Raw genomic sequence first — 18468 nt, 5'->3', positions numbered from 1 at the left:
AGCTTCCTGAGAGCTGGGACTACAGATGTGTACTACCTCACCTGGCTAAAAGGAATTCTTAAATTGATCCTGCTCTAGAGAGAATTTTGGACTTTTTGGAACTGCTTTCACATTCTCATAGGAAAAATTTATTTTCATTACTTTTACCAAACCTGCAGTTATTTCGCTTCATTCACTAGATCTGTCTTTGAATGACTTCTCTGTCTCTGTCTCTCTCTTTTTTTTTTGGTACAGGGGATCGAACTTGGGTCCTTGCGCTTGCGAGGCAGGCGGCGGAACCACTGAGCTAAATCCCCGGCCCCTGTCTCTCTTTCTTGTGGTGCTGGCAATGAACCCAGGACCTTTGCCCTGAGCTACATCCTCAGCTCTTTAAAAATTTTTTATTACATTGAGACAGGGTCTAACTTCTTAATTGTCCAGGCTGGGCTCAAACTTGTGATCTTCCTGCCTCAGCAGGGCTAACACGTACACACTACCATGCCTGCTGACTTCTTTTTAAAAATCAGACATAGAAAGCCAGGAGTGGTGGTACACTCCTGTAATCCCAGCACTCAGGAGGCTGAGGCAGGAGGATTCATGTGAGTTTGAGGACAGCCTGGGCTACACAGTGAGTTTCAAGGTTAGCCTGAACTGCACAGTGAGACCCTGTCTCAAAAAACTGAAAACCAAAACCAAACAAACCAAACAAACATTTAGACATAGGTAGACATGGGTGCATGCTGTAATCCCAGCTACTCGGGTAGCTGTGGTAGGAGGACTGCACATTTGAGGCCAGCCTGGGCAATTTAGCAGGACCCTATCTCAAAACACAAAACAAAAAAGGCTGGAGTGTAGATCAGTGTGACACCCTGGGTTCAACCATTAAATAAATACATAAATAAATTTTAAAAAGTAAATCAGACACATCCCCATTTGATGAAGATTTCCTAGCAATAATAATTGTAAAAACCAATGCTACTTCAGATGAACACACTGAAATGTTTTGTGCACTGGCACCACTGTGGGGTAAGTGTGCAACCTTTCAATAGAATGTGTAAGGTCAGGTTAAAAACAAAACAACATCTTTCACTTTGGGTTTATGTCCCACTCAGAAACAAAGGAGAATGCCTGAGTGTGACTCTTGTTCTGCCATTTGCTAGCTGTGTCCCTGGGGATATGTGAACCTCCCTATGCTTTAGTTTCTTCCCCTTGAAGTTGAAATAGTAATGGCACTTAGATCTCACAGGGTTGTTTCATGTTTAAATAAATACCTGCAAGGCACTTTGAACACTGGCATATGCAAGCAAAGCAGCTAATTATAATTTCTTATCACAATGAAAGAATTTATGAGTAGAGCACAAGATACATTTCAAGTTAGAAACTCAATCAGAAAAAAAGGATATAAAGGTATTTTCCCTGTTGTACATTTGACAAATTCCAAACTTCATCATTGAGGAAAGCCACTGTTGCTCCCTTGAGGAAAAGGCAGTGGCTATCTGGAGGGTCCAACTTCGACAGGCAGGATAAACAAAGACCAGTCCGTTACTTGGCATCTTGAGCCAGACAAACTTCTACACAAGTTAATGTCTAAGTCACCAGAAATCAACACATACACTTACACTGTGTTTTCTATTTCATGGTCCAAGAACATGAAACAGTGAGGTGTAAAGATAAGGCAGACACAGGGTCAATAGAGAACCCTGGTGATGAAGTGCTCGGGGTTTCTGGCCATTTTACTTAACATTCAACTTCATGAATAAGTTGGGGAGTCAGTGAAGACTGGAATATGAGAAATACGGTATTTGCATATCAACTATGATATAATGATTTAAATACAACTGTTGCAAAATATAACTTTGGGAGTTACCTTAGCTATACACATATATAATAATTCCAATTTCAATAAGTAGGAAATTATAATGTTATACAGAAATATTTTGCTAAGTATATGTCAACAATGTCTGTTACTAAAAAAATGTTTGAAACAATTTAAAAATTCGGAGGTCATTATTTTTAATTCACCACATAAAATTGTAATTCATTATTTTTAATTCACTACATAAAACTGTACAATTGGATGAACTCCCCTGCTAGGGGGAATTTCAACATTTTCATCAACATAAACCTAAAAACAAAAAAGGCTGCATTTCTTTAAACATAGGGTTTATTTCAGAATTTATACTTATTGAGCCAGACCTTGCTTCAAATAAGACTTAGGCCTTAGGTTTTGTGAATTACATGGTTTTGGTGTATTAGTAATGCCTTACTGTTTTTGATAATACCTGAAGGTTTTCTTCTGTTGTTATCCAGTGGCCTCCAACACCAAGAAGTGTGATGATATCATGCTTATGTGGCAGTAGCTGTAATTTTACAGGTGGTTCATCATCTTTATTATATAATCTCACTTATAAGTGAAGAGTTAAAAAACAAAGAGAGAAGAATTATATATTTATAATAACTTGACAAAACTTATTCTTCAAGTAACTTTACTTTTTAATACAGGAATGCAAAAGCGTTTTTCTCAGAAGGCAAGATGCAGTGTATTAAAGTACTTTAAACTATACTTTTTACATTAAAACTGGTCATAAAACATTTTCAATATTTAAAAATAAATGAAATAAATTAAATAAAGTCTACTTTCATTTGGAAACCAAGCAAGGTAATATAATACATCATTAAGTCTTATAATGCTAATTATAACAATATACCTTAATACAATTGAATGAGTTGCTTTCTGATTAAAAAATCATAGACCTTCAATCCCTGGTACAAAAAAAAAAAAGACTTAAGGTAGTTAAACTTTGATGTAATTACTGAAATATATACTTGAAAAAATGATATCAATGAAGTATACATTCGCTTCTGCTGAGACTTTTGTGAGTTAATTTTGATTTTTTTTTTTTTTTGTACTGTAGATTGAGACCTTCACACTGAGCCATATCCCAAGTCCTTTTTAAAACAACTTTTTTATATTGAGACAGGGTGTTACTAAGTCAAGAAACTGCCTAGGCTGGGCTTGAACTTTCAATCCTCCTGCTCCAGCCTCCCAGAGTGCTGGACTTACAGGTGTGTCCTGGAAAATATTGTGTTTCTTATAACAGAAACATCCATGATGGCCAGCAGTGTTCATAAACAGAAGCACTTTGCAGGCTGGTTGCACTAATCCTTTAGAGTGACAGCACTACCTAAGCATGTACAGATTAGATATTATTAGACATTGGTTCAACTGAAAAAGTTCAAGAAAGGGAAAATGGAATAAACCTCTGTATGTTTTGTAAATAAGAGACTACAGAAGTCAATCCTGCAATAAGTAGGCAGCCACACATAGCGAAAGTGTCAGTAAGCATCTGGGAGCAACTAAGGAAAGTGTAGTTTTAGGTTTTACAATAGAAATTTGTCATTTGTTACTTAAACTTGAAGGGCTATGCTTTAAAAGACAAACATGGCTTCTCTTTCCAATGAAACAAGGATTACAATGGGAATAAAGTGAGGGTGGCCCAATTTAATAGACACATGTTTAGTTAAAAACAAAGCTCCAGGCTGTGGATGCAGCTTAGCAGTAACACTTGCCTAGCATACACGAGGCCCGGAGTTCAATACCCAGTGCTGCAGAAAAAAAAAACACCCCAAAAAACAAAACTCCACACAAATTAAAACCCAGTTCAACAAATGTATTAAAGTTATTCCCTAATTATAGTTTTTTCTGGAATCTACCAAACTAAAAAAGTTATACAGACTACCTACAGATTTCACAAGTACCCACCTCCAGCATCTAGCACAATATCTACTCCCAGGCCACCTGTTTCTTCCAAACAGCTTTCAGCAATGTGGACTTTCCCAGTAGAGATATCAATCACTCGAGCTGGAAAAGGCAGGAAACCAGGCAATTGTACTGTTCTCTATGTGACCAATACAAATAAATCAGGGAAAAAGGTAAACAAAAGCAAGCAGATATCTGTTCTATGAAATGAGTTAAGCAGTTCAAAAAATTACTAAATTTAAATGGGAAAGGTCAATTTCAAGTGTATTTTTTTCTCATCAGACCTAATATTGGTGAGGACCAATCTAAATGAAGGGAGTGGTACATTCAGTAAATTAAAAATGTGAGCATCTTTTGACAAGGAGGCCCAAGGCTGGTGGTGCTGATACAGAAGGCTGTCTCCGTAGTCATAGGAGACGTGGCCAGAACTGAGACTCTGAGAGCACTGAGGTTCGTATATATCATATGTATTATGACATGAACTGGAAGATCCAACAGTTTTTTAAGTATATTTAGACTTGAGACTAGTGCTAAAAACACAAAAATATATTTGTGCAATATGGTATCTACTAGATGTTTTATCTTTTCTCAGTTGTAGAAATCTCCCATCTCTCTCCTTGCTCCCCAAAACGGAGAAAAATCTTGAAGGTAAGGAAAAGGAGTAAGATTATTTTTAGCAGTTGGTGAAAATTAAACTAACTTTTACTGGTTACTTTTTTTGGGTTTTTTTTGGTGTTTTGATGCAGGATCTCACTATGTAGTTCACGTGGCCCTGAATTCACTATGTAGCCCAGGCTAGCCTTGAACTCATGGCAATCCTCTTGCCTCAGCCTCCCGAGTGCTGGGATTATGAGTGTGCACCACCATGCCTGGGTTAACTGGTTAAAGTATTAAAAAAGAAAAACTATAACTAATATACTAATAGGACAACATAAATGGAGAGAAATGAAATTAGCATTTAAAGTAGCAATGACGTTTATATTTGTTATTTGTACTGTTTATTTTTAAATGTATACTCCATTTTTGTATCACTTAACACCTTGTTGCAAAGAATTCCTCACAGAGCTGCTCAGATTAGAAGCGTAGTTCAACAGCAATCTGGGATTTGGGAGGGACTCGGTAGGAAGACACAAGGGAAAGACTTAGAAAGAGCAGAGCTAATGGAGAAACTTTGCCTTGAAACCTACCATTTCTGCTCTTTCTTCATTCTATTTTCTTTCTTTTCTTTTTGTGGTGCTGGGGATCAAACCCACAGCCTCACACATGGCAGGCAAGTGCTGTGCCCCTGACCTACAACCCCACCCTCCATTTCTCATTTCCAAATCTCTTCTTTCTTCTCTTTCCTTTTCAGCCCTTGTATTTCCTTCCTTCCATTTCTTGGTTATCTCTGCCAGATATAGAAGGCAACAATGGTAGCATGGACTTTAATGTTAGGCAGTTCGGGGTTCAAATACTATCAGTGTTTCCTTGGGGAAGCTAGTTAAATTGAGAAGCTATTCCTGGTTGTCCAACCCTAGGTTCCTGAGGACTTGAGGAAAGACCCCCATTACCTCAGTGAACATTCTTCCTTCCATTCCTTCCTTTCCCTTCCCTTAAGCTATGGTCATCATCCTCTTTGTTCTACATCTGTTAGTTTCTCCATTCCTTTTTTAAATTTCTTTTCTCAAGTCTCTGTTTTTCTTCTGCTCCATACTCAGTGCTGTTTAGATAGGTTCAATCTTGTCAATAGCTTTTACCATGTACTGCTCATCGTAAACTATGAACAAGGGTCATCTTTCTGATGTGTAACAGAAAACAGACCACTTTAGAGGGTAGAAGTTGAGAAACTACCAAGCGACGTAAAAATATACTCATTTTATTCACTGAAACCAAAGAAGCAACAGGTATTTCTAAATTGTGTTACAGTTCGCTTAATTCAAACGTGGGGAAGCTGTAACAATGAGACAAAGAAAAACATGAAGATATAGGGTTATAAAACTTATGTAATTATCCTTAAGTGAATTTGGATTCAGCACAGGTACTACTTGCATTTAAAAAGCGTCTCTCATTTGGGATTCTGTACTTTGTCTCACCAGTGCAGTTTTGATTTCCTTACAAAATGTCACGTCCTAAACTCTGAGCCAAGGAGCGTTACCCACCTACAGGAGGCCTAAGTCTTTCAAGGTGCTGCTTGTCTTCCGGGCTGCATGCCGTGGTGATCACTCTGGCCCCTCTGTGGTGCGCTAACTGAATGGCTACTGTGCCAAAGGCCTGTGCGGAGACACAGGTGCAACAGATTAACACACATGCTGGCAGAGGCCACACCCACTTTCTTAGACTGTTTAATGGAGTGTAATTCCTGTCGGGCGTGGTGGTGCACACCCATAATCCCAGCACTAGGGAGGCTGAGGCAGAAGGATCAATCTGAGATCCAGGACAGCCTGGACTGCACAGTGAGTTCAAGTCCAGCCTGAACTACACAGCAAGACCCTGTTTCAAAAAAAAAAAGGTGTGATTTTTTTAGTTACTTTAATATATTTTATTTATTTTTAAATTTAAAAAAGTTATTTTTTTTCCAGTACCAGGAATTGAACTCAGGACCTTGCACTTGCCAGGCAGGTGTGGCGCTGCTGATCTACATCCCCAGCTACTTTAATATATTTTAAAATGCTATGTAATAGAAGAAAAAATTACAGACAAATTTAGTGGTGGAAATATCTGAATGATTTCTTCAGGAGTGGTGGAGATGCTGCATGTATCAAGGATACAGGGCCACATAAACATCACGGCCAAGAAAGAGAGAAATGGGCCTGTCTTGCTGACCGTCTGGGCTAATTCTGTAGTTACTGTGGGAGGCCAGCCACTTCTCCTTGGAGAGCAAAGCATTTTAAAAGCTCCATCTTCTTTTGGACCCATGGGGTAAGCTCAAGGAAACAATGCCATCCTGATGTTGGACATCAGGCCCATGCTGAAGATAGTTTCACTTTTTTTTTTTCAAAGAAAAGCAGAGGGGAAAGTATTTTCATCAACAGCCAGGTAGAAAATAAAACCATAAATTCATGTGAGAATTTGAAACTTTAAAAAATTATATTTTAATGTATTCTTTTAGTGTCTTTAACTTTTGTTTTGAAGCTACATCCTCAGCCCTTTTTATTTTGACACAGGGTCTAAGTTGCCAGGTTGACCATAACTTCAGATCTTCTTGCCAGTTTTCTGAGCACCTGAGATTACAGGTGTGCCCCACCATGCATGGCTTCAACTATTTTTTTGATGTTATATGCAACGTGTTTAAATTAGTACATTTTGATCTTGTGTGTGATCCATCTATAAAATGCCAACACTTTATCCACATAAATATGGGGGATGTGGGCCAGGGATTTAGCTCAGTGGTTCCCACCGCCTGCTGTGCAAGCGCAGGGACCCGAGTTCCATCCTCGGTACCAAAAACAAAAAACAACAAACAAACAAACAAACAAACAAATAAATAAATATGGGAGATTAGATACCAAACTGGCAAGGAGTGTCTGAAGTACGAATTCAAAGACTAGTGAAGAAGAGTTCTTGCCTTAGGTTTGGTCTCCAGCACTGGGGGAAAGGGAAGGGTAGTTTGCTTTTTAATGCACTATAAGAGTCAAAATAATCAGAAAATAGCCAAGTGCAGTGGCACAGGCCTGTATTCTCAGTTACTTGAGAAGGTGAGGCAGGAGAATTGCAAGTTGAAGTCCAGCCTGGACAATTTAGCAAGATTCTGTCTTAAAAACAAAACACAAAAACAAAAACAGCTATCATGAAAGCTCTTTTGAACAATAATGTGAGACTGGTAAAGAAACCAGTTAATAATATATTGGCAAGGAATTGGCAAATGGATGGGTCTTTTCTAAACTCCTGATGTTTATTATATATTGGTCTATTTCTTAACAAAACCACTGGCACCTACACTTGCTCCATCCATTATCAGCACTGATTTTCCAGAAGAGAGATGAGAAAGGTAATGCAGAGCTGTATAGGCTCGTACTCCATCCCGAATTGTTGCAGCTGCTTCTGTCCATGTGACCTTTTCTGGTTTATGAACTGTCACAAAGAGGAAGAGGAAACAACCCATTAACGAGTTCCATTAGCACTGCCTCCTAGATTGATTTCTCTCTATCTCTACCACCACGGGCCCTCGCCATCGTAAAATACAAACCCCCACCTCTGTTATCTCTCACCTGCTTCACAGTTTCCCTGCTTCAATTCTTCCCCACATATGAGTACAATCCACTTTCAACACAGGAACCAAGGTGAGTGTATTTCTTAAAACTCTTTATTGTGAAACAGAACACATGCCAAAAAAATACATGAACCATAAAGCATAAGAATAAATGTAGCCAGGTATGGTGGTGCACACCCAAAATTCCAGCACTCAGGAGGCTGAGGAAGGAGGATCACTGAGTCAAGGCCAGGCTGGTCTGGCTACACAGTAGGTCCACAGCCAACCTGAACTACATAGCAAGACCCTGTCTCAACATTCCTCCTGCCCCCAAAATAGTTTTGAGCCCAGCCTGGGCAACTCAGTGACTTAGGGAGAGATTCTGTCTCAAAATAAAAAAATCTAAAAAAAAAAAAAAAAATAAAAAGGGTATGTCCCAATACAGCACAAACAGAAACAAAGAGACAAAAAAGCCCTGATGCTGGGCTCTCACCCCTGAGAGCTCGAACTGGGCCTGGGGAAGCCTGGGTACTGACATCTAAAGCCCAGGAATCATCCTAACCCTTGAACGGCTATCCAGTCAGCAGCCTCCTCTCTCCCCACCAGAGGTCGCCCCATGCTGACTCAATTCTTTCTTTTTTATAACATCACTCTAGAATGCACTCCTAAATAATACCATTTAATTTTGCCTGGCTCTGAACTTTATTAAAATAGAACCATATCTTATGCATTCTTTTCTGTCTTGCCTTTTCCATGTTTTTTGTAAAAGGATATATCCTTTTTTGTGTCCTTTCATTTGGGAGGCTCTTGTGGTTCTCTCTCTTTTGTGGTACCAGGATTTGAACCCTGGGCTATGGCACTGAGCTACATTCCCAGCCCTTTATTATTACTTTTTATTATTATTATTATTGTGAGACAGGGTCTCACTATGTAGTTCAGACTGGCCTTGAACTAAGTAGCCCAGGCTTGACTGGAACTCATGACAATCCTCCTGCTTCAGCCTCTCAAGTGCTGGGATTACAGGTGTGTATCACCATGCCCAGGCTATATTTTTATTTTGAGACAGAGTCTAAGTCACTAAATTGATCAGGCTGGCCTTGAACTTGCAATCTTCTTGCTTTCGGCCTGCCAAAGTGCTGGGATTACAGGTGTGTACCACCAATTTGGCTTCATTTCTGTTGTTTTACATGTTCCGCTATGTGGAAATACTTTTGTTTGGTTACTTTTCTCAAGCTGATGAACATTTGCACTGACTTTATTTTTTGGCAGTTACACACAATGGTGAAGAATGTTCTTGTACAAAGATTTTCTTGCATGATTTTCACTGGGATTATTTACTTTAGAGTAGGAATTCAGGTGCCAGAGTATATCAGTTTTAACTTAACTACAAACTTTCAGAGTGCTTGTATCAATTTGCAGTGTCCTATGCTATAAAAGTCTTTTTATTCATTTTTTCCAATCATGTGGGCACATAAAGTTTCTTACTGGGATTTTAATTTCTCTTGATTTCTTAAAAAGGCTGAGCATCTTCCCATGTTTGTTGGCCTTCTTGAATTCCTTTGGTGAAGTGACCAAGTCTTTGTCAAATTTCCTACACTCTTTTTTCTTCTTTGATACCCAGAAACTCTTCATATAGTCTAATATATTGCATATGTGCATTTATGTGTTGTAAATAGAATGATTCCTTATTTGCAATACTCCAGATAGGAAGTGTTTTAGATTTTGGAATATTTTCGTAATGAGCTACTGAGAGTATGGAACCCATATCTAAACACGAAATTCATTTATATTTCCCATATACCTTATACATATGGGCCAAAGGTAATTTTATACAATATTTTTCTTGTGTTTGTTTTGTCCCGGTGGGGCTTGAACTCAGAACCTTGCTCTTGCAAGGCAGGCACGGCGCCACTAAGTGATGTGTTTGTTTCGACTGTGATCTGTCACATGAGATCAGGTATAAAATTTTTCAGTTGTGGAACTATGTTGGTGCTCACAAAGTTTTAGATTTTGAAGTACTTTTGTTTTCATATTATGATGCTCAACATGTATTTAACTTTATGGCTTTTCAATCACTGGAATGGACTCTGAAAATAAGTGTTGGAATGATACTTTTAAACCTAAGTAATATTCTAACACTTCTCTGCTTAAAATCCATCAATGGGCAGTAATCCCTGTTATTTAAGAGGCTGAGGCAGGAGAATGGCAAGTTTGAGGGCAGCCTGGGGCAACTTAATGAGACACTGTCTCAAAATAACAATAAAAACGGCTGCAGATGTAGCTCAGTGCTCCCTGGGTTCAAGCCCCGGCGGGGGGGGGGGGGGGAATCAATAGGTTTCCACTGCACTTGGAACAAAATGCGTACTTTAAAAAAAAATTATTTGTGATTTGACCTTTCTGCACCTCAGGATGTTTCACTAATTTTTGTGTTCCTGTTGTAAATTGAGTATGATTCTTTTCACAATACAAGCAATCCTTTCTCATTTCACTTGATGGCACAGATTTAGACGGCATAGCCACAGGGCATTTGCACTGCATCAGCAACACTCCAGTGCCATCTAGTGGGAAAGTGGAGCATTCAGCCATCCATGTTGGAAATGTTCAGGCAGATGAGCAGGGAATGAAAACTGCGAGAACATACTAAGTACCAGGTGATCACTGATACAGTACTTCATTTCTTATGAAATTCTTTAAGACAGCTATGATATAGATACATTTTTTTTTTTGGTACCAGGGATTGAACTCGGGTCCTTGCGCTTGCACAGCAGGTGACAAAACCACTGAGCTAAATGCCCAGCCCCTATAGATACATTTTTGTGGTGTTTCATCCTTGGTTTTTGGCTTATAACTCCCACAGCCCTTGTTATGTCCTGAATGACTAGAATTATAAGCATAATAAGTACACATTTTGTTTTTTATCTTTTGTCTTGGTTCCTAAAGCATCTTCAGAGCAATAAAGGGAAAGGAAAGCCTTTTATAAGTTGGGGTGCTTTAGTCTCGGAAAGCCATGTCTCTCTGCCTCTTTTTCTGTCCCCTTCTTTCTGTCGCTCCTTCTCTTGCCCTCCTTTACCAGCTCCTTCTTCTCCCCAATGCAGGCCACAGAAACTAGAAATTCTTTTCCCCAAGGAAAGCCAGAGAAACTAAAAATATATTATCACCTTCTCTGGCCTTTGTCTTACAGCTGGCCTGGCCATAAAAAAATTCTGACATACCTTATCTGAAAGTAGATCTTAAGGCCTCCATTTTGCAGGGGTCTGGCCCCCTCTCTGGGAGCAAGGAATGCTGCAAAGAGAGGCCAAGAAGATTCTGAACAGAGAGGCCTTGCTGTGTTTCTCCACCTGGTCTATTGGCGTTAGGTGATGTCTGTTTTGTCTAATCGCATCTCTACATGGCTGCCCATGCTTTAATCATGCCTATGCGATGAAGCCCCCATTTAAAAAAAATCCAAAAGGACAGGAATTGAGAGATTCTTGCCAGGTTAACACGTGGAAGCTGCAGGAAGGTGAACAAGAACTCGGTCACACGCTGGAAGGGAGGCTGCCCCAACTCGACGGGGACAGACGCTCCTGTGCTCACAACTCTCCCACAGCTTGCCCTATGAATGTCTTCATTTGGCTGCTTATGCACAGCCTTTGAGAATCTTTCATAATGAACAGGCAAATGTACTTTCCTGAGTTCTGTAATCCATTCTAGCTAATTAATCAAGCTAAATTGGAACCCTAACGTGTAGCAGTTGGTCAAAAATACTAAGGCCCAGACTTGTGACTGCCTCCGAAGGAAGGGCAATCTTGTGGGCCTAGGTCCTGGATCTCCGGAATCTGATGCTATCTCCAGCCAGAAAGCATCAGGATGAAGGAGGATTAGAGGATGCCCAGCTGACTGCTTGCTGGAGAAATTTCTGCACATGTTGAGGTCACTTTAGAAAGTATGTGTGTTGTGTGTCATGGAAATAATTGAGTTTGTTTTTTCTACCCAGTAGCTATTCTCTCAATTTTAGGGATTATGAAATAGGATCCACAGTAATGAATTAATTTGCCTAAGGCCATATAGCAAATAAGGTGAATGTATGGCTCTAAAGAATACCTACTCTAACACTTCATGCTCGACCTCTGCATAACTTATGTGGCCTTCTGGGGGGAGTGTTTTCATCGTGAGAATCGAGTCTACTATATTTTATTAAAATATCAATCATGCAGTCCTTATCACTAAAGGCAATAAAACTGGGTTTAAGATTTCAAAGATTCTGCCAGATGTGGTAGTGCATGCCTGTAATCTTAGTACTTGGGAGGCTGAGGCAGGAGGACTGCCACAAGTTCGAGGCCAGCCCAGGCTACATAGCGAGTTTAAGGCCAGCCTGAACTAATAGTGAGACCCTGTCCCAAACAAACAAACAAACAAACAAAAAACAAGCAAACCAAAAAAATGTGCATAGTTAAATGCGGGTTAAGATCCTTGCTTCTGCATTAAGAGTCAATGGGTGTTTATTATGTTATATAAACTAACTAAATAAAAGACATCCACGAGTGGATCAGTAATAACTGTTTATCAGTACTAAGAATTATAATTTCAAAATGAATTATAATTTTATTTCTTTCATTTTTTTTTTTTTAAATTTCATTTCTTTCTTGCTTAGGACCAAAATAATAAAAAGACAGTGCTGAAATGTGTGCCAAATTTTGAAATGAAAAATAAAATTATGTTTGAGAGAATGACTTAAGAACTGAAAGCTGAAAAGAGCTGGAGGAATTACTCAATTTTTTAATTGTCATCACCACTGCACATGATGAACAGCACATTTTGGGTGGTTGTCCAGAACCTTGTTCCTTGGGTTGGTGAAAGAACAGACATATTTAGGTTGAAGGTGACTAAAGTGCTCGGCTCTCTGACAACAATTTCTAGGCAAAGAATTAATAGGAACTCAGAGTTGTTGTAAAAATTTTCTCCTGCGAAGTGTCATGAAACATATGGAAATTATCCCCCTTTTCACAAGACGATGAGCTGCAGACAGAATGCAGAGGTTATCCAGCTCTGTGCACTCACCGATGGATGTGGGCAGCACACCAGGAGTTTGCACGGGGTGACACAGTGGTGTTTCTTACAGTACCTCTTGGGAAGAAACATTTTACTGAGTTTTTTTCTCAGAGAATCTAAAATTGCTTTTTTCCATATGCTCTGATGGATTTCTGGACTATAATCTATTCTCCTGATTTATAAACAATCAGGAAAATAAAAGGTCATTTGTGTGGTCTGCCTGTGTTAGCTTAAACTTTCAGGGTACTGATGGTCTAATTTGGCTCTCTCCTTCTGGTCCATATTATAATTCTCCAATATTCAGTAATGCCTACAGGAATGGGCCTTGTTTACTGGTCTCTTTAATAGCCCACTTTCTTTAGCAATGTAGGTTACTTGGTAAAAGCTGAAGTCTGGGAGTCCAAACTGAAGGTCTTAGCTGACTCCCTATTCACAAAGTTCTCAAAGGAATAGGGCAGGAAGAACCATACAAGGAATCTCTAGGACCCCTTTTCAAACTGCACAATCTCGAAACAGCTATGGATCAGAGATTTCCACTGCATAGTATTTGAAAGAGATCTTCATCTTTCAGAAGAAGACATATTCTTGGCTCTGTATCTTGGCTTACTATACATCTAAATACGTACAGGTTTCAGATTTCTGGAAAAGCCTTTAAAAAAATAATTTTAAATAAAATATAGAATTACTTGAAAATGGTGCCATTAATTTAAATATGACTTACTTAATATTTTATTATTTTAGAAATGAAATCTCAATGCTTGCTAGCCTAGTTCAAGTCACTGTATGGGCTCAATTGTATAAGTTTACTGGTTTTGGTAGTTCACAATACAAATTAGTGGGGCTGGGGATTTAGCTCACTGGCACAGCACCTGCCTCACAAGCACAAGGTCCTGAATTTGATCCCCAGCACCGAAAAAACCCCAAAAAACCAAATTGGCTCTGTCCCCAAAAGGTAGAATTAGAGATTAGACCATTTAAGACAACTCTTGAGAAAACTTTAAATAAAACTGTTTAAGAACACAAATCAATACATTTTGACCTATAGAAATAGTATCAAGAGCAACAGAATGAGTCACAGCAGAAGAAATATATATTGGCTGGACCACCACAGCCCCTGTGTACCACTGCACTGGTCACATCCTCCTTGCCTGTCCGCCAAGGTAACCCCCACCTAACTTTGCACCTTCTTCTTTTTCTTTGTATCTTTAATACTATATGCTTGACTTTATGTCTGAACTTTTATTTTTCACTTTCAGATTGGGTCTTGCTAAGGTGTCCAGGCTGCGGTTGAACTTGCAATCCTCCTGCCCCAGCCTCCCAGAGTGCTGGGATTCTAGGCATGCACACCACACCTGACTGCAACTTGCTTTTAATTTTTTTTGTGGTACCAGTGATTGAACCCAGGACTTTTGCACTGAACTGCACCCATAGCCCTTTTTAAATATATTTTTTGAGACAGTGTCTCACTAAGTTGCTCAGCCTAGGCTCAAATTTGCAATCCTCCTGCCTCAGTTTCTGAGTGCTGGGATTACAGGCATATGTGGCATGGCTGGCTGTACTTTTTTTTCCATTAAGTTTATTGGTGCATTTTAGGTATACAATATAATGACGTTCATCACTGGGAATCTGTACCTTTACTTGCTATATCTTGGTTATTTTTTTCCCATTTCCCTGCCTTCCCATCAACCCCTCCACCCCTCCCTGTTTACAAAGACTCCATTTCCATTGTTTTCATTTTCTCGTATTTATTCCTTTCCATTCTTTTCTTTTCCCTAACCCTCCCACTTCCCCTTTGGAACTTTTCTTCCTATATCACATTATCTATTATACATTTTGATCCTTATTTACACTTTCAGTTTCTCACACCAGAAACACTATTCGGTATTTATATGTGTGTCCCATTTATTCCTCTTACGAGTATGGCCTCAATGTGCATCCATTTAGCTATAAATGTCTCTAGTTTCTCATTCTTTATGGCTGAGTAGTACTCCATTAAAAAAAAACCAACAACAACATATCTTCTTTATCCAGTCTCTGTTGATGGGCAATAGGGCTGTTCCCAAGTTTCAGCTATTAGAAACTGTGCCACTATATGCACCTTGGTTTTTTTTTTTGTGGTACCGGGGATCAAACTCAGGACCTTGCATTTGGTGAGGCAGGCAACAGAACCACTGAGCTAAATCTCCGGTTCTGCACCTTGTTTTTTTTGAGACCCGGTCTCACCATGTATTTCAGGCTAGACTCAAACTCACTGCGTAGCCCATGCTGGCCTCAAACTTGTGGTGATCTTCCTGCTTCAGCCTCTTGAGTGCTGGGATTAAGGTGTGAGCCACCCTGCCTGGCTGCAAATTGCTTTGATACTCAATTTGCTTGTGAGACTCACCCATACGGACACATTTGGCTCTTATTTCATCATTGTCATGGCTATATAAAATTCATCCCACGAATATCTTTAGTTAACCATTCTCCTGCCGATGGACATTTGGACTGTTTCCAGTTTCTTTCACTACTATAAATCACATTTTAATGAACTCCTGTCACGCCTCCTAGTATACATCAAGTTTCCGTACAGTACATATCAGCAGAACTAGCACATCTGGGGTATATCGATCATCCCCTTTACTAGATAATGCTGAACGATTCCTAACACATTAGTAATCACTTAAATTCTTGTTGTATAAAAAGTTTCACTGGCTCATGTCCTTGCCAATAGTTGGTATAGCAGAACTTCAATGTCTGTCAATCTCACGGGTACCTAACAGTATCATTACATGGTTTTAAAACAAAATATTTAGAGACTAGGTGTCACTGTGTTGCCTAGGCTGACTTTGGACTCCTGGGTTTAAGCCATACTCCTGCCTCAGCCTCTCCAGTAGCCAGGACTACAGGAGCCCATCCCCAAACTCAGGTTCTCAGGGGTCTTAATTTGCTTTTCTTTGATTACTCAGGTGATGGGGCATTTTTTTTTTTACTATGGTTTCATGAAATGTGTGTGTAAATTGAGTGTATGTACTTTTTAAAATTTAATTTTTCTGGTGCCAGGGGCCCTGCATTCAATCCCCAGTACAAAAAAAAAAAAATTGAATTTTTTTGATGCGCCACAAAAGTTTATTCTTTTAAATAAATTTTATTTTATTTTAGCTCTTACCCCCCAAGCCCCCTCCTCTCCCTATGTACAAAAGCTTTGTTTCCATTTTTTCTTTCTATAAAATTTATTTTTGAGACAGGGCCTTGCTACATAGTTCAGGCTGGACTTGAGCATACTAGTCCAGGTTGTCCTCAAACTCACAGCAATTCTCCTGCCCCAGCCTCCTGAGTGCTAGGATTACAGGCATGTGCCACACTTGGCAATTAAAACTGAAACAAAATGTAGATTACTATGGGAAAAAATTTAAAATGAACACTAGTTAAAAGATATTAGATGTTAGCAATGGAAACCAAACACATTTTCTTAGTTCTTTCCTATAGACTGTACGTATACTGCCTAATTTTGTTTATTTTTGTTTCATTTAATAGCTAAGAACGTCAAGCATGGTGGCTTATACCTGTAATTCTACCACTTGGGATGCTAAGGCAAGAGGGTTGCAAATCTGAGCTCAGCCTGGGCAATTTAGCCAGACCCTATCTCAAAATTATAAAAGAAAAGAATTTTAGAAATTAAATAAAAGAGCTGGGCTTGCAGCTGAGTGTGAAGGCCCTGGGTTCAATCCTCAGTGCTGACAAAAAAAAAAATCCAGAGCGGCAGAGCAGGTAACTTAGTGGTAGAATGCTTGCCTGGCATGTGTGAGACCTTGGATTCCAGCTTGCTCCAGACATGGAGAGGGAAAAAAAGGGTAAAAACAACAACCAAGAGCAGCTGGGTGAGGTGGCATATACCTATAATCTCAGCACTAAGGAGGCTAAGGCAGAAGGATCACAAGTTCAAGGCCAGCCCAAGCTACATGGTAAGTTCAAGGCCATTAAAGCCAGACTGGACTACATGCAAAATAAATAAACAACAAGAGTAACAACAGAAACAAAAACAAGAGCAAGAACCTTAAAGGTTCAGATAAGGTGTATAATTTCAGATCCTAAACAGAAAACTGTAGACAGAAAACTTTCTTACCATAAACAGTATTGGTAAATCTCCAAGGTCTACATACTGTTTAGCCTCAATATCAATTTTATGAAGTTACATGCTAGAAGTAGCCACATGATCAGCCAACATTTATTTATTATGTTCACAGCTGAACTATACATCACTGAAGTAAAACTTAGAGAAGCACTGAAAGACTGAATTGCCACATACCCAAGCAATGCTCATGTACTCTAATAACTTCACAAAGTCCCGGGTCTTCAGAATCCAGGGGCAAGATCCCTAAAAATTAAAACAAGAAATTAAGGGGAAACAAGCCAATAATGAATGCACTCTTCATAAGACAAATTCGTGTAAATTTTGTTCAGTAGAATTAAGAATGGTTCCAGTAATGACCACTGTGGGAAAGGAGAGACTTCAGCAGCGCGGCAGGGATGCGGACCATACATTTTCTAGCATGAGCACTGTGACACCTGTGCCACCTCTTTCTTCCTCCGCAGTTTTTATTAGTGCATATTGGTTATGCAGACGAATGGGTTTCAGTCTGGAGATTTGTCCACACTTAACATACTGTAATCCTCTCTGCCCTGTCACCCTATGTGCACCATTCTCTTCCCTAGTTTCACTTTTCTTGGGGGATTTCAATATGTATAATACATTTTGATTACATTCATTCCCCCCTATTATCTGCCCTTACATGCCTCCCCTTCCCCTTTTTCCCTTTTTTCTTTTTTGGTACCTGGGGATCGAACTCAGGACCTCACACTTGCCAGGCAGGTGCTATACCACTAAAGGCCAGGGAGCTAAATCCCCAGCCTTTCCTTTTTAGTAATAGTTCTCCCCTTTTGTCATCATTTAAAAACATATAATAAAAAAATATTTAAAAACATATAATATAAAAACATTTTAAAACATAATATTTGTCTTTCAGGGTCTGGCAAATAATGCTCCACATGATGATCTCTAGATATATCCACTTATTTGCAAATGACAACAATTTTTTCATTTTTATGGCTAATACTTCACAGTGTATATATCACATTTACTTTCTTTTTTTTTTTTTTTGGTACTGGGGATCAAACTCCAGTCCTTACACTTGCACAGCAGGTGGCGAAACCACTGAGCTAAATCCCCAGCCCCTATATCACATTTACTTTATCCATTCATCTACTGATGGACACCTAGGCTGATTCCCTATCTTGGCTATTGCACATTGTGCTGCAATGAACATGGGTGTATTAGCTTTCCCATCACTGAGACACAATATTGGACACCCACAATTTAAAAGAGGAAATCCTTAATTTAGGTCAGTTTCAGCAGATTTAGTACATGGTCAGTAGGCTCCAAGGAAGAAACATTAGGGTGTAAGAACATCGTAGAGCAAAGCTACTTAGTCCATGGTAGCTGGGAAGCACAGGAGGAAAACAATGCCAGAGAGGAACAAGTGAGGGACCA

The 18468-nt window shown here is 39.3% G+C and overlaps 1 protein-coding gene across 7 annotated transcripts in view; it reads right to left on the bottom strand.

The window, feature by feature from the left end:
* Cryzl1 (crystallin zeta like 1) overlaps positions 1-18468 on the bottom strand; it is a 39290-nt gene that overhangs the window by 4094 nt on the left and 16728 nt on the right. For 6 of the 7 annotated variants that reach the window (XR_015450165.1, XM_004842327.4, XM_021256203.2 and 3 more), the window contains exons 6-11: positions 17227-17295; positions 7656-7789; positions 5878-5989; positions 3743-3841; positions 2262-2383; positions 1383-1488 (exon numbers count right to left, since the gene is read on the bottom strand). Coding sequence is in view for 6 of the 7 variants with exons in the window: in XM_004842327.4 (XP_004842384.2) it covers positions 1383-1488; positions 2262-2383; positions 3743-3841; positions 5878-5989; positions 7656-7789; positions 17227-17295 (642 nt within the window). In the remaining variant the exon portion in view is untranslated. The remainder of the gene's footprint in view (positions 1-1382; positions 1489-2261; positions 2384-3742; positions 3842-5877; positions 5990-7655; positions 7790-17226; positions 17296-18468) is intronic. The other variant, XM_087208309.1, reaches the window with a different exon arrangement.

This window comes from Heterocephalus glaber, unplaced genomic scaffold, assembly GCF_053883595.1.
Source record: "Heterocephalus glaber isolate CG9 unplaced genomic scaffold, H.glaber_assembly_v1.0 deba00000122, whole genome shotgun sequence".
NCBI lineage: Eukaryota > Metazoa > Chordata > Mammalia > Rodentia > Bathyergidae > Heterocephalus > Heterocephalus glaber.
This window is presented reverse-complemented; position numbering and strand designations above follow the sequence as displayed.